This window comes from Salarias fasciatus, chromosome 5, assembly GCF_902148845.1.
Source record: "Salarias fasciatus chromosome 5, fSalaFa1.1, whole genome shotgun sequence".
In the NCBI taxonomy this organism is placed as follows: Eukaryota; Metazoa; Chordata; class Actinopteri; order Blenniiformes; family Blenniidae; genus Salarias; species Salarias fasciatus.
This window is the reverse complement of record NC_043749.1, coordinates 5,108,274-5,132,869: the sequence shown is the minus strand read 5'-3', so window position 1 is coordinate 5,132,869 and position 24,596 is coordinate 5,108,274. Positions and strand designations below refer to the sequence as shown.

Here is a 24,596-nt window from a genome sequence, read left to right as displayed (position 1 = left end):
GCAGGCCTAATCAAATCAGTGGAGGGGAGGACGGGCCGAGACCGGGCCCTGAAAAGGAGCCGGGGGAGCTTTAATTGGGCCTGCGCCGCTAGCCGTGCTGGCATGGGGCTGGAGCCTGCATCGGGGTGTGAAAGCTCCAAACAAGCCAGCCTGCCCTCTAATTCGGCCACGGGGGTCGTTGTGCTCATCGGGGCCCCCCTTGTCCATGTGCCCGGCCTCTCTCTCTCTCTCTCTCTCTCTCTCTGCTCTCTACCCCCCCACCACTGGCCTTGCTTTAACAAGGCATCGGCCATTCACATCCAGCCAGCCAGAAAGAGGAGGAAATTGGCAGCCCCAATCCAGTTCCAACTAAGACAGTGGCCAGCAGAGACTGAAAGGAGCAGAGGGGGAGAAGAGATGCTTAGAAAGCAAAGCGGGAGGAGGAGGAGGAGGGGGAGGGGGCTGCTTTTGTGGAGGTGGTGGAGGAGGGAGCAGCAGACCGTCATCCTCTGAGGCCTTTCCCAAAGTTTGAGGACGCCGTTAATGGTTGAGTGGAGTTTCTCCAGCTCTGTTGTTTTTCTTTATGATTGCGAGGTTGGGAGGGTGGAGCGGCGCCTCCTCCACAGCTATGACTTCACATAAAGAGGCAGTTTTCAGGCCTTAAAAGAGGGACGGCAGACGCATTCAGCAGGCTTTGGGAAACCCCTGACAGCTGTGGAAGAAGCTCTTTCTCTCCTCTCGTCCTGTTTTCGACTCCGCCTGGCCGCAGCCGAGAGCCGGCCCCCGACCCCGTTGAGACTCTTGGCTTTCCTGCCACCCATCTCCAGGCATTGTGCCCTTGCCGGTTCCTCCGTCCCGTCATGAATGATACATGCTTTTTACCCGTCCTGCGGCGTTTTCTTCACACACACACACACACACACACGGACGCAAACGTGCATTCACGCCGGCCTTCACGCTCCACCCCTCCGAGGAAAGAATGCGCTCGGTTGGCAGAGCAGAGAAGGACCGGGGGCTCTCAAAGCCAGGTGCAGCAGGAAGGGGATGGGGGGGTAAACCCGTGACTTCCAGGGCTGTGAAACCCCTCCAGACCCCGTCCCTGTCCCTCCTCCCGCCTTCCAGCTCTCTTATCCCCCCTTCTTTTCTCCCTCTCTCCGCAGGGAGCTGGACCATAACGACATCTCGGGGACAATAGAGGACACCAATGGGGCCTTCTCCGGATTGGACAGCCTCAACAAGCTGTGAGTGTCTCCCCTCTTCTCTTTCTTCTATCCCCCGCTCCTCTTCCACCCCTCCTCTTCATCCCTCCGTCCGGGCCTGCCGCTGTCTCTAGGAATCTTCAGAAACAGAAGCCAGAACTCTCATTTTTCTCGCATCCAAAAGTTTATGTCCAACTCCCGCTCGCTCTCCCCGTTGCCAAATAAGCTTCGCCAGTTTGAGATGAGAAGCTTAAGACATCCGTCGCCTCAGGACTCCACACTTTCCTCGGAGAGGAAACGCTCACACTGAGCATTGACTCGCTCTGCCTCCCTTTCTCCTTCAGAGAAACATTGAAGGTAATTTTTTTTACTCCGTTCTGTGAAAGGCCAGGCCGCTTTCTCTTCAGCCCAGCTTTTATCTTGTGATATATTAATTTCCCAGAAACTTTACGAGCAAATTGAGTCTTTTTCTTTACACTGATAATGCTGCAAAAAAAAAAAAAAAAAAAGAAAGGGGAGATTATTAAATCAGTTTATCATTACTAATCCGTTTTCATGTGGTCAGTCGAAGAGATCAGCGTAGAAAAACTTGGCGCTCTTAGCAGTTACATCGGGCATGAAGTCGCTGGCAACAAGCAGCAATCGTCAACCTGCAGGATGAAAAGACGATGTCCAGCCAAGATGGTTCCCAGTGTGAGGGCCGCTGGAAGAATAAGACAGAGAAAGAGGCAGAGAAAGGGCTTTTCTCCGTGCTGGCAGGGGTTTGCTCCCCAATAGGCTTACTTCTATTCCTCCTCCGTGCCTTCCCTCCTCTCGTCCCCTCGTTCCCAGTCTCCGATTGTTGGGAGCTGAGAGAGGGTGAAATTGAGGGCCGCATTCAGTCATCAAACATCAAACGCCTTCCACGCCCCGCGCTCCCTGACCCGGCCCTCTTTTGTCACGGCGTTGGCGGAAGCGGCCCGCTGCATCCCGAAGCTGGCAGAGGGAGCCCTGGGAAAAAAGGCGAGACGTCTGACAGGGAAAGAAGGGGGCATCGGAGTCCCCGCTGCACATGCCGAGGCCTCCACAAGCAGCTTTTCCACCAGGCGAACCACGAGGACGAATCAGATTCACTGAGAAAGTATCGACTTCCTTATGACAAGACTGACACCGCGTTTCAAGTGAAAACGCAGCGTTAGAGAAAAGTTTTGCATTTACAGGAAAAGGTCATAGGAAAACGTTAAAATGCGCTGATGAGTTTAAACTGCGGGGTCTTGAGTGTGAGCTGACCGGCCGGCCGTGGCTCCCCGCCGCCACGGGACGAGAGAGGAGGTGGCAGCCAGCAGAGAGGGTGGAGGAAGGGATTAGGAGCCCGAATCAGAGGGGAAAGCAACTCACTTTTCAGCTTGACAGGCACACACACACACACACACACACACACACACACACACACACACACACACACACACCGAGAGCCTTGCCTGGTCATTGCTATTAAATTCTAATAAAGATAAAAGTAGTCTTTGAAGAGCGGCGCAAAGCCCAGGTGCCCCCTCCCTCTCCTTCCTTTACCCCTCCCCCACCCGCCCACCATACCTCTCCCCCATTCAATCCCGCTCACCCTTCCTCCCAGCTAATCTCCGCACAGTTCGGATTTCCAATACCCCAATCCCTTCGCTCTTATCAGATTCAGCCTTGCTAATTGTGCCCCCCCCCCACTCTCTCTCTCTTCCTCTCTGCCTTCATCTATCGACACCCTTCATGTTTGGAAACGGCAGGACTCTGTTTGGAAACAAGATCAAATCGGTGGCCAAGAAAGCCTTCTCCGGCCTGGAGACCCTGGAACACCTGTGAGTATCCCACGAGAGAGAGAGAGAGAGAGAGAGAGAGAGAGGGTGGAGTGTGACGGGGCGGGGGTGGGGGGGTTCTGGAGGGGTGGACGTTGCCAAAAGTAGCTGGCAGAGTGGAGGTTGCTAGCAATTTAATAGCGTCTTTGTAAAAGGAGAAGACAGGGGCTTTTGCGAGCGGCCAGCTGCTCCGCTCTCGTTAGGCTCGCTCAATCTCAACTTTGGCCTTTTTTCTTCCTCTTTTCCTGCCGCGGCGCAGGAGCGGAGTTATTGAGCATATGGCGACGAAGAAGAGGAATTCCTATAAGCTGTTTCACAGGCTTTTGTCAGACAAGGGCAGGGAGTGATGGGAAAGCTGGCGGACGCACAGACCGGGATGTTTCTGGGTTCTGATTCGCCCCGTTACCATTCACCCGCTCTGCTCGTTCTTTCAGGTTTCTCTGATTTACCTGCTCATCGTGTTCTGTTTCGATTTTATAGCTGCAGAATGTCGAGAGAGGGAGAACCCAGATTCAGCTTTTCAATAGGACAGTGTCATGCGTGACACGCTGATGAAGACCGTCATAGTGCTGGAGTCCTGTGGGTTGTTGTAATGACGAGTTAATGAGCACAGAGCTCAATCTGCCTGCTTCCTGGGAGTTTTTCATTTGGCAGGAAATCATAAACGGTCTGGGAGTTATGATGAAAAGAAGTATGCATGTCCAGTCTGCACCGATAGCAGAGGAGTAACATGTTTTTGAGGGTTTTTTTTTTTTTTTACATTTATTCCCTCCACTTCTACTGTTTAATCAGGTATTTAAACAGGAGAGTTTAGATTTGAAATGAATGCAAAAGTCCAGCTGCGACGATGAAGTGTTTACTTGTACTTTCATTACTAAGTTAAAACGTAAATGAATTAGCACAAAAATTGCAGTTTGTAAGACGGTGCCTGATCTCCTAAACAGGAACCTGGGGGAGAACGCCATCCGATCCATCCAGCCCGACGCCTTCAGTAAGATGAGGAACCTCAAAACTCTGTGAGTTAACACATTTACTGAAACACACACACACACACACACACACACACTGGCAGCCTTCAGCAGAAGCAGAAACATTCAGCTGACGCCGTGGCTCTCCTCTCAGGCTGGTGCAGAGCAGCAGTCTGCTGTGCGACTGTCAGCTGCACTGGCTGCCCGGCTGGCTGGCGTCTCGAGGCCTGCAGGCCGGCGTCAACGCCTCCTGCGCTCACCCGGAGAGCCTGAAGGGCACCAGCATCTTCGAGGCTCCGCCCAGCAGCTTCGTCTGCGGTGAGTTGTTCAACGCCGCCCCGAACGCCCGGCTTTGACCCGGACCGTTTTTGATGTTTACCTTCCGTCTCCGTTTCCTTCAGACGACCTTCCCAAACCCCAGATCACCGTGCAGCCGGAAACCACCGTGACGGTCCTGGGCAGCGACGTGCGGCTCACCTGCACGGCGGCGAGCAGCAGCTCCTCCCCCATGACCTTCGCCTGGCGCAAGGACCAGGAGCTGCTCCGGCAGGCCGAGATGGAGAACTACGCCCACGTGCGCCCCCACCACCAGGGCGCCACGTCCGCCGCGCCCGCCGCGGGAGCGGGCGTGATGGAGTACACCACCATCCTGCACCTGCGCCACGTCACCTTCGCCCACGAGGGCCGATACCAGTGCATCATCACCAACCACTTCGGCTCCACCTACTCCAGCAAGGCCCGGCTCATCGTGAACGGTACGCCCCCCTCCGGCCGAGAGCGGGAAACGTTCGCATTTCAGGAAACCGCAGAAAAATATGATGCATGCTAACGCCATCGTTTTCTGTCATTTTCATGTGAACGAACATCGGTACGAAACTTTCCTGAAACAAAAATGCAAAAACGATGCTCTTTCCCTTGAAGCATTGTGGGTAAACGGAGCCTTAAAGGCAGGTTTTGATTTATCTGCTGCTGCATTCCAGGCTGCGGGGGACGAAGGGCTGGGACCGCTGGTCGCCCTCGCTCCGCTACACCGTGACCGAGCACGCCGAAAGGTCATGTTGTTGTTCCTCTGCTGATGGGACCTTGTTTATTTTCGCCCGGCAGTCCTCCCGTCCTTTGTGAAGACTCCCCGGGACAGCACCATCCGCACGGGCCACACCGCCCGGCTGGAGTGCGCCGCCGAGGGCCACCCGGCGCCGCAGATCGCCTGGCAGAAGGACGGCGGCACCGACTTCCCCGCCGCCCGCGAGCGGCGCATGCACGTGATGCCCGACGACGACGTGTTCTTCATCATGGACGTGAAGCCCGAGGACATGGGCGTGTACAGCTGCACCGCCAAGAACACGGCCGGCACCGTGTCGGCCAACGCCACGCTCACCGTCCTGGGTGAGCTCTCCGCCGTCGGGCTGCGGCCGCAGAACGACCACCTTTATTTTATTTTTTTTCTCTTTGTCTGGGCAGCTGTGGCCTTGCAGCAGGTCAGAGGCCAGAGGTCGCGGTCAGGGGTCACGGAGGGGGGGAGAAGACTCACAGAGGGGTGTTTGTTCGGCGTCCCCTCCCCCCGCCGCCGCCCCCCCCCCCCCCCCACCTCGGTGGGAGGGACAGTCATGGCTTCTTCACTGCAGGCCTCGCTGCTCCCACTTTATTGGCTGTTTCACACTGTTAACTCAAACAAGCCAGAGCTTCTCCCCGCATCTCGGCACATAGATCATCTTTGTGCTTTGTCTTTCCGCTCAGTGGCGCCACCCACGAAAAAATAAAAAAAGAAAAAGAAAAGTAAAGGGCAGCGGGAGTCGCTAAATTTAACAGAGTCGGTTTAGCGACGACACTTGTTGGACGTCTCAGCGGGTCCGAGCGGAGCGCTAATCCACTCAGCGGTGTAAAATATTGATGCAGGGAGCCGCCGCCACACGCTGCAACTGTGATGTTTGGGTTTGAGAAGAAGAGGAGGAGGAGGGAGGGGTAGAGGAGGGGTAGAGGAGGGGCCCCTGTCTGGAAGAGAGAAAAACAGGAGCCTAAATAAGAGCTGGAACATGGGGGGCGGGCAAGGGGGAAGCAGAGGGGCTCCAAGAGAAGGAGGAGGGGGAGGGGGAGGGGGAGGGGGAAGCGGGGATTGATGGAGAGGGAGAAAGTATTGATGGAAGAGAGAAGGGCGACTGAAGTGGGTTAAGTGAGATCTCTTAATCTGTGTATGTCCCACTGTGAGGGGAAGTGCTCAATCTGAGAGGAGAGGAGAGGAGCGGAGAGGCCACCCCCCCCCCCCCCCCCCCCGTCTCTCTCTCACACACACACACACACACACACACACACACACACACACACAGTTGCTGAGGAAACACTGAAAACATTGTTCCAGAGGATTGGGTCCCGGGAGAAGTCCTGTGTGTGTGCTGCGGTGTAAAAAGTGTGGATGTGTGTGTGACACAGATGAGCTCGTCATCAAACTCAGATTATTCTCGTTCAGCTGAATCACTGCGATCGATGCCGCGAAGAAACCCGAGAGCAGGAAGCCGAGGGGTCCAGCGGCCGTTTGACTCTCCGCTCTCCCTCCTGCAGAGACGCCCCACCTGGCGCAGGACCTGGAGGACCGCAGCGTCGCCGTGGGCGACACGGTGGCGCTGCAGTGCAAAGCCCTGGGCAGCCCGCCGCCGCGCATCACCTGGCTGCGCAACGACCAGCCGCTGCGGCCGTCCGACAGGCACCACTTCACCCCGGGGAACCAGCTGCTGGTCATCAGCTCCGCCTCGGCCGAGGACGCCGGCCGCTACACCTGCCTCATGTCCAACACGCTGGGCACGGAGCGCGCCCACAGCCAGCTGGTGGTGACGCCGCGGAGGAGCCCCTGCCCGCCGCCCGCCGGCCCCAGCACCGTCACCATCGGCATCATCGTCATCGCCGTGGTGACCAGCATCGTCATCACGTCTCTGGTGTGGGTGTGCATCATCTACCAGACCAGGAAGAAGAGCGAGGAGTGCAGCGTGACCAACACCGGTGAGTCGGTTCAGACGGATTGTTTTCTTCTTCGTTGTTTTTTCTTTGTCGCACAAGAAGCTGCAGCCTCCTCTAGGATGTATGAGAGCGTTCACGTCATGGTTTAAACTTTCTTCTTCTTCTTCTGCCCAGATGAGACCATCGTTCCTCCGGACGTTCCCAGCTACCTCTCCTCTCAGGGCACGCTGTCTGAGCGGCAGGACGTTTGCATCCGTGTGGAGGCCGGCGGCGGCCCGCAGCCCAACGGCCACGTGGTCGACCCCGCAGGTATCCCACCGCTCCTGCAGCTCCTCCCGATGGCTGCCAGGCCGCCGTCTGCTCTGCGTCAGAGGTCATTCCGGCCGTTGACTCTCGGCCTCTCTCTCTCGCCGCCCGCCCGCAGGCTTCGACGGCGCCGTGGTGTGCTCCGACTGCATGGACAACGGCAGCAGCTACTCCAAAGACCACGACTACCTGAGCCACGGCTTCGGCCCCGCCGGGGGCCCGGAGTACCAGCAGCACGACGTCCCGCCGCCCTACTCGCACTGTCACCCGGGGGGGCCGTACGACACCGGCCCGCTCTGCGGCGGGACCCCCAACGGGATCCGGAGAGACGCCCCGGGATCCATGCACCCCAAAAACCACAACACGACACAGCTGAGCCAGCACGACCGGACAGGTGAGGCGATGAGCGCAGCGCGTCTGAAACGGGCCTGTTAGTGCAGGAAGGTTTAACCCCCCCACCCCCAGGACCAGGACCGCCGCCAGCAGCCACAACGCATAAATCCAACGCGCCTCGCTCGGCCCCGCGCCGTCCCGCAGGAGCCTTGCTTCTATCGGCCGATAGCCTGAGAAACCTCAGCGATCCCGGCGCTGCTGTCAGGACGAATTCCTTCAAACCTGATTGTTGATAGATGGTCTCATTCCAGACGGTATCAGAGCCGCGGCGCGGAGCCCCCCCCCCAGGACATCTCTGCGAGCTCTCAGCGCTCCGTCACGTCCAGGCCTGCTCTGGGATATTTTAGCCTCCCAATAACAATTCTCACCTCCACATGTCATCGCGGCTCCGCGCTCACATTCCACCGCGTCTGCCTGTTGAACCCGGTTCACACAACAACATCTCAACTGAAAACGATCCGTTTTGTTTCCGTACACGGACAGACGACCAAGTTGGATCGCCATTACAGATGTAAAACTATCAAGCCCAGGAGAATATTATCCCGTTTCCACGGAGACGGATGCACACTGCTTTCAAAAAGTTGAATTCTAGCACCGCGACACTTGAAGTCATTGCTTCTCCTGCTCTGGTTTGTTCCGCAGCGGGCCGGACGGGACAGCCCAGCGCCCCGCCGCCGGAGGACTCCTTCCACAAGCCGGTGAAGCTGGGCGGCGTGCGCCTCGACACGGACTGCGATTCCGAGCTCAGACAGACTCTGCTCTCCAACGGACACGCCCTCCGAGCGTCTCAGAGCGAGAGCGCGCCGCTGAGGCGGGCCAGCGACTAGCGGCGCCCCCCCCCCCCCCCCCCCGCCCCCGCCCCCCCCCCCCCCCCCCCCCCCCCCCCCCCCATCTGGCCCACCCACGACTGTGACTTCTTGAATTGTTTTTGTTTTTTTGTTTTGTTTTGCACTGGGAAATAAACTGCTACCTCAGATCGAGGCCGAGGATCCCGAGCCTCCCCGCCGCCGCCCGGCGGGGAGGGCATCCGGAGCGTGAAGGCGGAGCTTGAGTGGGCGGCGCCCCATCCGAGCGTTATCAGCTGTACATAGTTTAACAACCTTCCTCTGGGAGGTGACCAATATGAATTCTAGCTCCAAAAAAAAATGTGACTTGCATTCGAGGCATGTAAATGTGGGGAATCCTGTACATGATACTGTATGTGCAAACAGAGAAATCTACAGCGGGACGTTTGACTGTACATAAGAGTTTTCTTATATTATATATTATATAACTTTTACAGAAGAGTGTTTGAATATATGTGCATGACAAAGAAAGGAGTGACGGTATTTTTATTTTTCTTACAAAAAAAAACAAACAAAAAAAAAAACAGCCTTTTTTCAGCTTTTACCAACATCCAGCTGCGGTGCCTTATTGCATGATCAAAGAGAAACTCAACTTGTAATAACATATATCATTTTGTGAGAGCGACCGGTACACTTTTTATAGCAAACAAAACACTTGATTGCACTTGAATGTTTTTTTTTTTTTTTTTTCCGCCAGTCATGGCCTTACAGGAAAAACACACACACACATCACACACATCACACACATTGTCGTTGTATGAAGGAAGAGCTTTGGTCTAGTTTTTGGTACGTCAGATTGTGCGAGGTGGGATCCTCGCGTCGGGCCGGTGTGCTGAAGCACTTTAAAAAAAACACAAACACACACACACATAAACACACAAAACAAACAAAAACCTTCCCTCCTTCATAAACAATCGGGTCGTTTACGCGATCTGCCGGTAGGAATGCGGGAACCTGCGAGGAGACATTCCACAAAGTCAGAGAGAACGCGGCGTACCGCCGAGGCTCCTCCGCCTGCCTCACAGCAGAGCGCTGCCGGGACGGCGGGTTTCGGACACTCGTGGTTCCGTCAGTCCTGCAGCGCTCGGTTTACGTGGCTACGGCCCGCCGCGTGAGTCACGTTCACTGTGCTCAAACTTTGAACTGCCGGCGATGCGATGACCGGAGAGCGACGCCGTGTCGTTGTACTCCTCCTCCTCCCCGTCGCCGTGGTTCACTCATTCATACCCAATACTTGAGGCAACTTGGAAAGCTTGTGAAATGTGCTCTAACCAAACTTTGGGAGGATGAATGCAGCCAGGGATCGCCCCCTTCCCCCCCTCATCAAAACCCTGGGTACACTGGGGGTTAGTAATCGGTGAAATTCAAGTCACACGGTCCTTCATGTACACTCGCGCTCCCCTCCTGTAGTCTGAACTGTGCTCTGTCACCAGTGGCCTTATCAAGGTAAACTGGAGGACACACTCCTCTGGTTACACCCCCCCACTCCAAACCACCCGAAATGATTGGAAATGCCGCAGCATAGCAGCTAAAAGGGACGGACGAGAGGGAGCAAGGTGCACTTCATGTTTTCAGTAATTTATTAAGGCGACCTGTCTGGAAGCGTTGAACCAATGTCAAAGCTAAACCGGTGAAATGTCTCACGTGGCATTGAAGTGTCTAATAAAAATACATTTTGCTAGTAAAACCTGTGTAGTTTCCTGTTTGAATCAGTCGGCGTTCCCGGCGTGTCCGGGAATTCTGATTAACTACTTGGTTTCATATTTAGTGAACCTCTGTCCTGAAGGTTAAATACAGTTGAATTGTGGGATGATGGCAACAATAGCCTGTTGATCCCCACAACTCAAGATGTCCCAAATGGGAAAGTGGACCGCCAGGTACTGGGTCAAACAACTCCCCCCTCTCACACACACACACACACACACACACACACACACACAAAGCTAATCTTCCCAGCAGGAATGTCTGCACAGACAGCAGCCATGTTTTGTTTTCTTTCTGCGGGCTGTTTAAAATATCTGCCATTGGACGGGGGCGGGCCGCGGGTCAGGATGTGCATTCCAGATGGGTGACTGACACGCCCCCGGCCGCGGCCTCCACCAATCGCACGCCGCCCGTTGTTGTCCAACCGCCGGGACGATCCTCCAACCCATCTTCGAACAAGACTTTGCGTTTCTGTGAAAACTCCAGCGCTCGTCCAGTCTGAGCTTGTCTCCAGCTCCACGTCCTCGTGGTCGGGTCAGATGAAGGTTCCAGGGAAGGCCCACGTGCCGCGCTAATAAAACATCAAAGGTGGAATTAAAGGCGCTATCAAGGCGTGCACCTCCAGTCAGAGGCGCAGTCTGCACAGCGAGGAGGAAAACTCCCTCCATGACGGTTTCAGGGTAATCGTCCTTTAATCACCGTGTTTACTTCGCAGTGCGAGTAATTCCAGTCATCTGCCTTTAAATCATCTTCAATAATCTGATTTTCAAGAGAGGAAAAAACAAATTACAGCTCACACTGCTGTAATTAGGTAGTATTTTGAGGTAATTGTACTTTAATATGGAAGCCTATTCACATATAAGTACAGTTTACGCCATGTAAACCACTTCTCTACACAAGCTTTACAGCTCGGTGGCCACAGTTGGAATATTATTTAATCTTTTCGCCACCATGTTTATAGAAAATAATATTTCTCAATTTTCACATTAAAGCTGTTTTTGTAATTTATGACTCGAGTTTTTAGTGCTTTGGTTTTACAAGTATTTTATAGTTTTTAATATTTTTAGCAAATTTAGATCTCTTTTCCTAATTGAGCTGTACTTCCTGCTTTTGTAGTTTTACTTTCTTCAGCCACTTTTTGAGATTTAAAAGTTAAAAAGCTAAAAACAGGCCGTTATTCTCACGCTTTAGCCGACTGCTCTGCCTCAAGGTGTGTTTGCTATTCTCCACTTTGATACACATCAGTTTTGTATTCTTCTGATTCCGGTTGTGAACCAATGTTTACAACATCACGGTGTGGTTTCATGGGAGTTTTTAATTCTGATTTTCTTTTTTTTTTTCCCAAACTCAGCAATTCATGAGCTCGGTGTTTACATGGGAAAATCGAAGGATTAAATCCTATTTAACGCCGGGGGCTGCTAAGCGTTCCGACTGGACAGGGGGCGACCGTGACGTACTTACTGGGGACTCTGGAAGTAAAAGCAGGTTATTTTATGAAACTTATCAACACAAAACCAAAGATAAACTCAAATGTTTCGTGTGGAGAAAACTAACCTTCAATCAGGCTGATTACTTTGGCTAAATTAAACTAAATACAAACAAAAAGATTTTTTTTTTACATTTTAGCTCCATTATGCTGCTGTTTTTTAAGATTTTGGTGAATATTAAAATTTACAAAGAACAATAAATCAATCTTGCAGAAGAATGAACAGTCTGACAAAACTCGACTTCCATAAAAAAAAATGTTGGTCAGGCTGGTCGAAAGCTAAAGTGACTTATTTTAAAAATGATATAACGTGTGAAAAACACAACCAATCAGTGGAAATGCCCAAAATTTAAAACCATGTTCACCTTTTTTTTCCCTCCATGTTTTTTTAAATCTAACTAGAACATGGAATCCATTCTTGTTTGGATTCGTTTATTAATCTCATTAACATTTTTTCTTTTAGTAAATCGCAGTGTGTCGTCACGTCTTACCCTAGGTAATGAGATTCATGCTGCAGGATTTTGATTTAAAAAAAAAAAACTCTGGAGGACACAAGAACAAATAAAGCACAGCTCTCTGTAAAGCTTGGGGTAAAATTATTTTACAGATCAAAGATGATTCCATCTTACATTTCATCTTACGTTTCAAACATTTCGCTGAAGCTCTATTCTCCACACAGCGAATCAGCCAAAGGGAGAAAAAGAAAAGAGGGATGAGGGACTCCCCGAAAGAGAAACAGCTCACCATAAATTCTTGACAGACACGCTGAAGTGCAATAAAAAGCCTGAGAGGAGCACCTGAGCCTCACGCCGTCTCGTTCGTTTAACAAAGTGTTGGACTGCCGGTGCTGACTGAGAGAAAGAAAAAGCCACGGAGCGTTCGCAGGAATGTGGCGACGGCGAGACACGGCAGCGTCTCCTTCACACAGGTGTCTGGGCTCAATGGAGAGGAGAGAGCAATGAAAACACTCGGCTCTCATCCAGCACCTGGACGACCCGGGACTCAGGGACCTTAATCACCAAAACAACCTGATCGTCTGGCTTCTATCAAGCGCAGTAGTGCAGCATTCTGGGTAATGCAGTGATTAACTGATGAATCGTCCTCTGATCACTCGCAGCAGCATGGACGGATCGGGTCACAGCAGGGTGCTCCGGACCTTCTCGTAGGTTCCCAGGAAGATGAAGCCGCCGAGGCTGATGAAGGTCATCCTCGGCACGCTGCCCGCAAACAAGCTGTGGAGGAAGACCAACATTCAGTCTGTCAGCGACCAAAACATCCAGCAGCAAATCACTTTCAAACTCCAATTCAATGTTTTTCACGCCGATTTTATGTGTTTTCACCCGAGCTGGACTGAAATGAGGATTTCCTGACAAACACAACCACAACTACTTTGCCAAGGTTCCATTTCTTTTTTATATTTTCATTTATTTTCACCATTGTTGTAGCTGTAGGATATGAGTTGGCAGGAATTGAAACGGCTCCAGATTTTTGGTGATGGAAGAATGAATAACATTCAAATACAAATGTTTTTTTTTTTTTTGTTGAGGAGATTTACATTAAAAAAAGGCTCATTTAGTTTTTACAAGCAAACAGGACTGTCTCTCGCACCATTTCTAGGTCAGATGACAACGCGTTGAGTAAAAACCCCTTTTTGCATTTTTTATGTTCTTAAAAAGTTGTGTTTTCAGTGTTGTGGTGTAAACGGACCTCCAAAACTCAACCAAAGTTTGATTTTCACATGAAAACATGGTTTTCTAAATGGGCCTGCAGAATCTTGATCACGTGTAGTTTTTTTTTTTCTTTCTTCTTCTCCATAAAACCTTTGCGATACGTCCCACGTCAGGAGGCAGATTGTTCTTTTGCTGAACCTTCAACAGTCCGAGTGAAAAACTATCCGGGAGCAGAAGCGAGATCGCCTAACAAACCCGACCCCCGCCATCTGAGACGGCAGCGCTGCATCGAAGCCGCCCAGACACATGATCGCTCTGGTCGGGGGTGGGCGGGGCCAGAGAGAGACGGAGGGGTCCTGACGGAGCGCTGACGTTGCGGGGGTCAGAGGAAGCGGCGGGCCATGAGAGAGCGCCTGTCTCCCAAGAAGCCCTCCGCCCACGCCTTGTTACGCACAGCTGTTTTTAGGATTAGCCTTCCCCCCCCCCCCCCCCCGCTCTCCTTCTGTCCATGACTGATGGCTAGATGACATCCACACATGTCCTCCGCTGTCTGTCCGTCCAGCCCCCCCCCCCACCCCCCGGCTGGATCAGTTGTTGGGGGATTTCTCCTCCGTCTGCGTTTCTTGCTGCATCATCCGCTCCTCCTGCCGACACCTCCCGTCCGCCAGCAACACCCCCGCCTCACATGGCCAGATGTACAGCATGAGCAGCGCTGTGTGCTGGTGGACGCGTGCCCGAGGTCTCTGCGTCCGTGTGTGTGTGTGTGTGTGTGTGTGTGTGTGTGTGTGTTTGAGGAGAAAGCACATAAAACTGTCTACGCACACAGAAACGTCCGTCTGCGTTCTTCATCACGAGCGCGAGGTACTCGTGTTTCTGTCCCTTCTCATTTTCGCTTAAAGCCCTGAAATGCTGCGAAGTTGGGCTGGGTTTTCGTCAGCGGCGGCGGCGCCTCCGGGGAGCGGCGGCACCAGACACAACACTCGTGAGGAGAAGAGGTTGAGCAGCGAGCGGCCCGGACGGCACGGATTTCGTGTTTGGCCTTCACATTTTCCAGGTTTTGAAGTTTTTGCAGTTTAAAAATCAAACACACCTGCCCTGCCGTGTCTGACGTGTGCGCTGAGGTGTACACACACACACTTTCTCAATTCCTTTCAGCTGTCGTGTGACACCTGCGAGGTCGAGCGAGCCAAGACTTTCTGCTGGTATCTCAGCAACTGGCGGATTTATGAAACAACACAGCGGAGCCTCCTGCGATCCCGGGACATCGCGTTGAGCCGGCCGGCCAATGAAATCCAGCAGGAAACGGACAATCACACGATCTGAGGCTCAATCCACAATCCGAAGATTTATTACAGAGCTGAGCCAAATGTTTTAATTGGTTACGTTTCTGGGAATAAATAATGGAAGGTTGTGTCATTTCTGGCCTTTTTAAGAGAGGAAGCAGAAGTCCAGTGGAAGACGCTGCAGCGCTTTTTGTCAATTTATTTCTGCCTCCCTGCAAAGAAAAAATCTATTCTTCCTCACAAAACTAATTTACAATCTGTTTTGATGACTGTTGTTGTTATAGCTTATTTTACGTAGATAACAAATAAAAAAAAAACCTGCTCCTATATAACACGGAGGTCCAGCATCGATCTGTTTCGCTGAGTTAAAGCCGGAGCAGTAAAGTTGAAATAAGACATCCTATTAAATCTGCAGGAAACGAAGCAGAGCGCTCCCGGGGAAAGTCAAGAGGCGCAAAAGCATAAAAATAAAGAAAAGATGACAAAAAAAACAACACAGGCGAGTCTAGTTTTCCAGGTCTGGTTTAAATCTGAGGCAAGAGAAAGAGCACTGGTGTTTACTGATGCAATGATTGTGCGTTTGCTGGATGAAAATGATCTTCCTGCTGAGGCAGAAACCCAACGGGACGCCGACCGGGACCCGGTGACGGAGCTGCTCGGCAGAGTGAGGAGTGAACCCGTCCTGAACTCGGCGCCGGTGTTTTGTCTCAGCTGTGTTACGTTCAGTCTAGAGAAACAGACTGACGGGACCAGCGCAGCGCTCAGCGCTCACATCGCCACGCGACTCTAAAACCCCTCAAACCTGAAGTCTTCAGCCGAGGAACAATAACTACCAACACACCATAAAAGTTCAGTCTACTTCCCCTCCGGCCTCTGGCGGCTGCTTTGCCGTGTTTTCTCATTTGCTTCAGCTAAAGAAGCTCTGCTCTCCCGCCAGCCTTTGTTTTGCTCGGCGGCGGCGGCGTGCTGCAGGTTACTGGGGGGAGGCGGGCTGCGGCGCGGGGCGGCGCGGCGCTCACACCGGGTCTCTGGGGCCCGCCGCACACATGGAAGCACTTTAGAGCTTCACTACACTGCAATTGGGCCTATTACCATAATTACAGCTTTAAAGCCCCAGCAATTTGTATCAGGCATGCACCAGTGCAACCAGCGGGCCGGCGGCCCCGCCGCTTCCTTCAGCCTTTCACTGCTCACACACTCCGCTGTGTGTCTGCGTCTCGCCGGCCTCGTCCTCCACCCGTCTCTCCTCCGGTTCGGTTTTAAAGAGCTGCTGCTGATTAGTTTGGTCCACTTTTTTAGGTGAAAATGAAAAAAAAAACCCCGTTGGGTTTTGTGTTTGTTTACACGACAGAGGAGATCGGAGTCAACCAACACACAAGTTTTTGAAAAAGGCTCCAAAGGTGGAACTTCTCAACCACTCTGACTCCGTCTCCATGGAAACGGGGGGAAGCCCAAGCTCTCGGAAACACAGACGACCTCTGCAGTTTCTGTGTAAAGGAGAAACGGCAGTTTAACTGCACCAAATGGAGACGCGCTGGACGCGCTTTGCTTTGCTTTGTTTTTCACTTTCAGGTGTTTTCAAACTTGTCGGGTTAAAAACTCAAATCTGGTGAGAATATTGTGCTTGTGTCGTCTATTTATTGGAATTTTTATGAAATTGCAGAGAAAATCTACAGCGATTCTGTTTCCACAGGATAAAAAAAAACAAACTGAAACAAGCTAATCCAACATCTTTTAAAAAGTAGATACCAGGAAAATGTTGAAATTCACAAAGAAATTTCAACATTTTATCATATTTAATGATGATTGTTATTGCGAAATAGAGTCAAATGCAGAAAACAAAGTCTTCTATTTTTCACAAGTTGGAGCAGAAGTCAAACCCTCGACAGGCCCCGGAGCTGCAGTAATGAAGCGATAATTAAAAATGTCTCCACCCGTCTTGTTTTGCTGAACTATTTTGTGAAGTTCTTCACCCCAAGAGGCTCGTCCTCTCTTCAGATCCACGATCTTCATTATAAATAAGATATTTCTGATGTTTGAAAGCAGTTTTTAAACACAAACTTCTCAGGGATCTAATTTTTCCATCAGATTTCTACATCACAAAACATGAATTTCAGAACAGCGCTGCGTGTATGGATGCACTGGTCCGTCTGGCCGCCGTCCTGCAGCTGATCGGCGGTTATTCCTCTTTTGTTCTCGGTTCATCATAAACACGTCAAAACACTCAAATAAAGCGTTCCTCCTGGAACACCTCGATCAATACGGCGGAAGCGGGCAGCAGAGGCTTTTACGCGTGTCGTTTTTCAGCCGGGCGGTGAAGCGGCGTCCAGACCCCCCGCCCCCCGGCGAGCGCTCCGACCCGATTCCACCGGGGATCGAACCCCGGCGTGGAAGCCGCTTGTTTTAACGGCTGCGATGAAACGGTCTGTGTAACAGAGGCTGTTTGGTTTTTAACGGCCTTCAGCTTCTCATCCTGTGGCTGCTGACGGAGTTCGCACGTTTAATAGCTGTGACTCAACTGGCGGCTCGCGGGCCCTATGTGGCCCCTTTTCTCAATCATTCGTGGCCATCCATTCAACTTTTTGACTCAACTGTTCTTGAAAAACCCCATTAATATGATTAAACAGCACAGCTGATCATGCATTGTCAGAATTCCAATGAATTTCTGATTTCTTTCAACATTCACACGGCTGTTATAAAGACAAGAATAAAAAAACTGATAAAAACAAGGGAGAAGCTCATTCAAACCAGTTGGATCAGCAACATGTTAAAAACCATTAAAAGCAGATAAATCTACAACATGACTTTTCTTGGAAAAACGAGTGGACTGTAATATTTTTGGCAGTTCGGCAGACACACACACACACTCACACACACACACACACACACTGACCCTGTGATGCCTCGACTCCTCCACACCTCATAGAGCACCAGCGGGATGTTGCCGCTCGCCGTGGTCGACCCGGCCTGGAGAGAGAAGAGAGAGAGTGTAAATAGAGGTGTGATGATGGATTGATGGTCTCCTTCACTTCCTGTGCTTCGGACAGACACCCTGTTTAGTCTTCCTCAGCTGCCCCCCCCACCCCCACCCCACCCCAGGTGTCACCTCCTGCACCGGCCGGCTGTTCGCCCACTCCGCCGGCTTTATTGACACAACAGGGATGAGGCGGCCGGAGGGGTTTGAATCCGTCACTGCGGAGCGGCGGCCGGGTGACGGTGGGTGAGGAGAGGGTGAGAGGGTGAGAGGGTGAGGGAGCGACTGGAATCTCTGCAGGAACGAGGCCAAGCGACACCTGAAGAGGGGGAAGCTCCCGCGTTGCTGCTGTTTCTGTTGGAGGCAGGAGGCCGAGGCTCCACTCCACTCCCAAGGTTTTTCTTTCCTTCGCTGCTGTGGAACGCCGGAGCGCAGCAGCTTCCAAAACACACAGTCCGCTTTGTGCCGACGAGCAGAAAATATCCCGCTTTCGGTGCATTTCGTCCAGGAACATTGGTCTGAGCTTCAGGTGACCGGGGTGGCGGACGTGCAGGAGTCCGTCCAGCCGGCGGCGTAGGAGGTCTGCGTCCGCCCTGTCCAGCCGTGACCGGACCTGGGCCCTCGCCAGGCCTCACAGCGCCGGGCTTTCACTCGTCCTCCTGCCAGGGTGAAATTGATGTGACGGGTTCAACGCTCGTGTTTCCTCCGCTCCGTCCGATCCTAACTGTCCGTCCACTTCAACCCCAGACTCTCAACGTCTGGACAGTTTGAGGACCAGGAACTCTACTCAACAGAAACTAACCCTAACCACAGTTCAGAGTGTGATGTGTTTCATGATCGCAATTGTTTTAACTGAACTGTCAACACAAGATGCAAACGATTTGTTGAAATGTGTCGTTTCGCATCTGGTTTTCCTCAGGAGTTTTCAAAGTGTGGGTTTATCGTTTCTCATATTATGGGATAATATTGTCAACTGTTGTTTGGATCCATCGAGAATAAAAAGCATAACTTGATAATGAAATGTGTGTTTTAATAATTCGCTGCACGCTTTGTCATTTTTACCATTTCAAAAATTAAAAAGAACAAAATCACAGTGCGGACTGCAGATCTCACTAATAATAAAAACAAACTGCCAAACCTCTGATTGAATTGTAAAATAAAAAAAACAACAAACGAGGTGCTACTGTGACTCATTACTGCCACCTGATGCACAGGAGTGGCATTGCTTTAATGCAACAAATTGACAACTTCAAAGAACATCCAGCAGCAGCATTTAGGAGGAATTATAATAAAAACGGGTAGAAAACTATATTTTAACTTTCTTTTGACAAAATGTGAAAATTAACACAAGTTTTAGACACAATGTTTTAAGTGAAAATGCATCATTTAGGTGTTTTTGTTACAGAAACAAGGGGAAAACAATGTCCGTTTACATGGAAACAGCAAAAAATGCTGAAAATGATGTAGTTACCATGTCAGGCCACGAGTTGGCGCCATTTGTTTGTGCCGTCCAGGCAGGAACAGAGTTGGGGAATTTTTCAAAAACTTGTGTTTTCCCTGTTTCCACAGAGACCGAATTGGAGCGTTTTAGAAAAGTTCCACCTTAGGGAACGTTTTCAAAAAATGCATTATGTGAACAGACCAAAGTTTTCTGTTTCCACTTAAAACTGTCACGTAAACGGGACCATTTCAGATTAAACATTCTGCATTTAATCTGAGTTTTGCCGTCAGAAAAGTCACAGATCAGTAGAAAGGCTCAATAAAATCCATCAGGCTCAAATGTTTCTGCCTAAATTGAAGAAATATCCAGATTTCTTGTGACATTTCCCTTCGTATAAAAACAGAGCAGAAACGAGAGCACTGTTTGACTAACAAACTGTTCCTCTGAGAATGTCTCAGCCACTCTTATGGGAGAACAAACATTTTCTTAGGGATTTTTTTAGGAGGAAAGTTTCCTACTCAGCGCTACATGAATGCGTCCAGGTTTTGAAATCCGCCCACGTTCAGCCTGTCTGCCGAAGCAGCCGGAGTCCCTTTTCCCCGCTCACCTGCGGCGCTTCCAGCGGATCAAAACCTTGGCCTTATAAAGTTATAACTGCGCCTCGGCGCGGGCCGGCCAGCCCTTCGCTGGTGGTTAAATTACAGCAGCTGCATTTCAGATAATGTTTACAGGAAGCCTTTGTGCTCTTCCACCTGCAGCCAGCCGCTTCTCGCAAGACATCAAGACCGGCCGGGTGTTTGGTTAATTCCAGTGTCTCATTAGTTAGGACGGGCGGCGGGGAGGGAACACTGTGTCTTCTCCAAGGACAGCCTGTGTGTGTGTGTGTCGATGGGGGGGGGCTGATTGGGGGTAACAATGAACTCAGTGCCCTTTTATACACAGGAACACAGGACACAGTGAGGGAAGCCAGACGTACAGCCAGAAGCTGGTGGAGAGAGGGAGGAAGAGGAGGAAGAGGAGGGACTCAGGGTTCTGATGGTCTGTTTCAGGAGCCGGACGGAGCGGGACAGCGAACAGGAGGGACGCTGACCCCGCCGCCGCCGCCGGCCGCTGCTTTGCCTCTCCCTGACAAGCAGCCCTGAGATGGACATCCTGCTGGAGCGGCAGCAGGTTTACTCGCTCTAACATTAACCATGTGCACAAACACTGTCTCCGCGGCGCGGCCCGCGCTCCGGCTCAGCTGATGGATGTGTGTGCGCGCGACGCACCGCCGGCCCGGCCTCGCGGCGGCCTGCATGCTCGCTCGGCTCGCTGCCTGCGAGGCATCACCTGACAGCGCTGTTTAAAAGAGGCTGCCAGAGGAGGAGGAGGAGGAGGAGGAGGAGGAGGAGGAGGAGGAGGAGGAGGAGGAGGAAGGGCAGATCGGCTCGGTTTCACTGTGTATACCTTTGCGAGCATGATCCTGGTCTTGGCCACGTCGAGGGGAGTGGTGACGAACGCCGCTACAGCGCCTACAAGAGACACAATCAGAAAACACATGGAGTCTTTTTCACGTTTATCATCTCTCCTCATATCAGAAAGTTGGATTTCTACCTCTAATCAGGCCACAGCTTCAAGATAATGAGGTTAGGGTGAGCTTCTCGAAGGTCGAAATGACTAATAATTTAAGAAAAACAGCAAAATATTCATGAAATCATCTCTGCTGGGTCCAATTAGGTGAAAAATGGAAACTTTCATGTCTTTCCAAACTCTGCTCTGCACATCGTGTCCAGGCCAAAGTGACCCAAAGAAAGTAACAAAGATCAAAATATGAAAATACAACCAGACCCCAGAGAGCTCAGACCAGGGTCCCTGAGAGGGGGGCGGCATGGTACACCAGTGGCATGACCTCCCTCCGTCTGCAGGGTTCCTCCTCCCACAGGCCAAACACAGGCCTGTTAATCAGTGACTCTAAATTTACCGTTTGTGTGTCGAGTAGCACAACACAGAAAACATTTTGTTAGAAAGAGAAAATCAATGCTTTCCTTGAAATTTTGTACAATTTGCCGGGCTGGATTACAGCCGCTAGTGGACCGGCTGGACCCATCGACCTTAGCAGAGTATGACGTGTTCAAATTAAGGAAAGTTCCTGAAGAAACTGGATCAAAGAATTTCCCAGGATGAGAGAAGAGCTGTTTGTTTGATAGGAGACAGCAGTTTACAAAGAAATGCAGGAACACAATTAAAATTGATCAAACAGCTGAAAATATGTAAATTGTTAAATTTATTGAATGTTAAATTTCATAAAATCAGGATAAACTACAATTAATAATATATATATAATATAATATAATATAATATAATATAATATAATATATAATAATAAATAAAAGTTCAGAAGCTCTGTTATCTCAATTTCAAACATTGCTTTATATTAATTATACTTGCTGGTTTAAGATGCAACAAGCTTTAAGTCACTAGCGGGGGTTTAAAATCTTACTATTATTCTGAGCAAGAAAAATTCCTGGATGCAGAAGAACCTTTCGGATTATGCTGCTGATGTCAAATTACAAGTAACCGATGCTGCATAGCAGCATGATCAAAGTCCTCAAATATGAAATCGAAAAAGTCAAAAAGGATGGGGTTTTTTTTTAATTAATTTAGTAGCATTCCAGAAAGAGGAAAGAAAAACAAACAATAACTCAGTGCACTGCACTCCCTCAAACACTGAAAATAAGCTCATAAATAAGTCCAATTACTTAAGCCCAGTGAAAACGACATAATTCAGCATTAAATGGTAAAACGGTTAACCTTTCACTCTACGAAGGTGATAAAAGTGCTAATGTTAGATCATCTCTTACCTTCCCCACTGATTAGACCATTTTGGGACATTATACTCCATTTTGCTTATCAAAATTTGTCTTATGTTAACAGTGTATTCATTTTTTGTTTGGTTTAACAAGAATACAGACATATGAAGACTGCTGTGTTGTTCCTGAGAGAATCTGTAAACTGTTTATCCTTCATGCAGCTTGATGGCTTCCTGCCGTGTGTTCAGAGGAGGATTTGATGGAGGAGGAGACACCTGTGGCTGCTGAAGTGTCCGTCTGCCGAAACCTCTGCAGCCCCTGAAAGTTCTGTGGTCTGATATTTTGATGATCTCCTTTTGTGAAAATTTGAACCACTTGTCAACGAGTCACAGTTCCTTTTAATGCAGGAGCTCCTGTAAAATCACCTTCTATGGTCCCAAATGACACTTAAATGTGTGAGTTAAAGTCGTTACACTGAAGAAAACAAACAGGATGATGGAGGAAAAGGGATTTGTGAAGGTTTGAGGAAGGTTAGATTTGTTGGCGCTTGCGGGGCTCAACTTTCATTTTTTTGTGGTCAAGAGAGTCAAGAAAAAGAAGAAAAACGTGCACACTTGGTTTATGACTGAAATATTCAAATAACCCTCATTGAGTTCATTAAAAATGAAAGATTAGCTTTGGTTGATTCACTGTCAGCCACAAATCATGACATACTGTAGCTTTGTTAGATTATAAAATTTGTCTCAAGGCTAACGAAAAAAAAAAAAAAAAAAAACACAAAGATATGTTTTTTTTTCCACCCCAGTGTAGCTGTTGAAGCTTCTCAGACGCTAAAGGAGACACTTGTGTCAAAGTGTGCACAAAAAAGTCAACATAAAAAGAGAATCAAAGAGGAGAATATCTGAGAGGAGGTGATACTCCGAGCTTAATGAAACAGTGCATTCAGTAACTCCATGGGATCAGGTGTTTCATGACAACCCGAAGCTAAATGTCCTCTGAAGAGACCCACATTAAAGGACGACATTTAGAGTCACACTGGAAAAACTGAGTCTGAATTATTTCTCCACAATTTGGGAACAACAGTGTCTTCTACTGTTGACAAGAAAACATGTTAATAAAGAGAAATTCTATATTTTTTCTCCATTACATGAACTTGTCCTGAAAGTAGTGAAGCTTTTTATTGTTGCTTTTATATTTTATCAAATAGTTTGAGGAGTTTAATTGATTCATTAATAAACTCAATAATACTTTAATAGTAGTTTGAGGAAAGGTTCGTGCTCTGGCCTCTCTGAGCGAGAAATTCGCATATTCAAATCCACATTAAGTGGCTCCAAACAGATGTAGCGATGAACTGCGAGGTGAGAAAGTGGAATAAATAAAGATAAATAACTTAGTTTTTCCTCCTTTTAACAGTCAATGAAGTTGCTCTTCCCATATTGTTGTCTGTCAGGTCCCAGTTCAGGTGACTGTGTTAAACTTTACAGCACACATTAATATAACACTCCATAAATTAATATCCCCACATGCCAAATTAAACTGCAGCTTAGTGCTTTTTGGTATCTGAAAATCAACATTTCACTGTAAAGACAATGAATTTGTATCGAATCTAATATGCACGTCAGAAGAAAACAAAAGTATTTTACATCCATATGCATCAATAGACAAAATGTATTTATTAGTTTTTCTTATAGCTGGCCATTCAGTCTTATGGCACGAGAAAAAAAATGTTGCCGTTAATCCATGCTTTTCACAGTTGGGTCTGGGAGCTGGGTTTACATGTGCAAGGGATGAAATTCACTTTGATATATTTTAGTGTGGATGTGTGCCTGAATAACGTTGTGGGGGGCGTGAACAAGCCGAACCTGTCCTGTGCCCCGACAGTCCCACACCGCGCTCCAGCTGAGCGTCAAAAAACACACACGCTTTTAGCGGTGAAACACGCTCCATTCCTCATTATTTGCCATATTGAACTCGGCTGAATTATCAGAAAAATCACGAGGAAAAAGCTGGTATAAGGCACAAACTGATATAAGGAGCACAAATACGAAAAAAGTGAAAATGAAACTTAAAGCAGACATATTGTGCTTTTTTCACTTTGTGAAGAGTTTCTTACAGTAGTATGTGTTGCCATAGCCTCATTATGACGTTCAAATTTGAGAACTGTTTCCTCCCCGTCTTGCTACGCCACGTTTTGTGAAAATGCCTGTCGAGTTTGAGTTTGGTCCCCTTATCCTGAAATAAGTGGATTTAACTCCTCCCCGTGACTGTGCCCTCACCGTGTGTGTGTGTGTGTGAGAGAGTGGGCGTGGACAGACGCGTTCAAGTGCATACCGAGAAGCAGGCTCAGAAAAAGGAGGGCTGAGGAGGGCTCCTCAGAGCGACTTTTTAGACCACTCAAACTCCAAACAAAGGATGAATTTTGGGCGAACAAACTTAAATACTATGTTTTTGGGATTCTGAGACCTATGTGACGCGACTGAAAAATAGCATAATATGTCCCCTTTAATTCGCGTGTTTTGCCGGCGCAACGTTTCGGCCCCCTGGGCCTTTCTCAGGCCCTTTTAAAACACGCAAAATAAGGTAAATTTCCCTTCAACACACAATCTGGCTTAATAACGGTGAGTATGAGGCACAGTTTGGTGAGACTGAATTCAGGCTGTCTGCTCTGTCTGAGCGTCAGAGATAGAATGAAGTTTGAGAAAGTGTGTGCTCATAAGAAACTTCCATTTTTCATTTGCTCTGGTTTGGTGGTGTGTGTGTGTGTGTGTGTGTGTGTGGGGGGGG

At 49.7% G+C, this 24,596-nt stretch overlaps 2 protein-coding genes across 2 annotated transcripts in view; one reads left to right on the top strand and one right to left on the bottom strand.

Annotated features, from left to right (window-relative positions):
* Positions 1-10,134, top strand: part of lrig1 (leucine-rich repeats and immunoglobulin-like domains 1) — a 35,932-nt gene extending 25,798 nt beyond the window's left edge. The window contains exons 9-19 of the mRNA XM_030091435.1: positions 1,140-1,220; positions 2,936-3,007; positions 3,949-4,020; positions 4,127-4,290; positions 4,374-4,727; positions 5,077-5,358; positions 6,529-6,963; positions 7,096-7,230; positions 7,346-7,621; positions 8,263-8,452; positions 8,495-10,134. Coding sequence (XP_029947295.1) covers positions 1,140-1,220; positions 2,936-3,007; positions 3,949-4,020; positions 4,127-4,290; positions 4,374-4,727; positions 5,077-5,358; positions 6,529-6,963; positions 7,096-7,230; positions 7,346-7,621; positions 8,263-8,447 — 2,056 coding nt within the window. The 3' untranslated portion in view covers positions 8,448-8,452; positions 8,495-10,134. The remainder of the gene's footprint in view (positions 1-1,139; positions 1,221-2,935; positions 3,008-3,948; positions 4,021-4,126; positions 4,291-4,373; positions 4,728-5,076; positions 5,359-6,528; positions 6,964-7,095; positions 7,231-7,345; positions 7,622-8,262; positions 8,453-8,494) is intronic.
* A 2,055-nt stretch (positions 10,135-12,189) lies between these two features.
* The window catches only part of slc25a26 (solute carrier family 25 member 26), a 52,114-nt gene continuing 39,707 nt past the window's right edge, over positions 12,190-24,596 (bottom strand). Inside the window, exons 8-10 of the mRNA XM_030091871.1 lie at positions 20,470-20,534; positions 17,502-17,575; positions 12,190-12,887 (exon numbers count right to left, since the gene is read on the bottom strand). Coding sequence (XP_029947731.1) covers positions 12,791-12,887; positions 17,502-17,575; positions 20,470-20,534 — 236 coding nt within the window. The 3' untranslated portion in view covers positions 12,190-12,790. The remainder of the gene's footprint in view (positions 12,888-17,501; positions 17,576-20,469; positions 20,535-24,596) is intronic.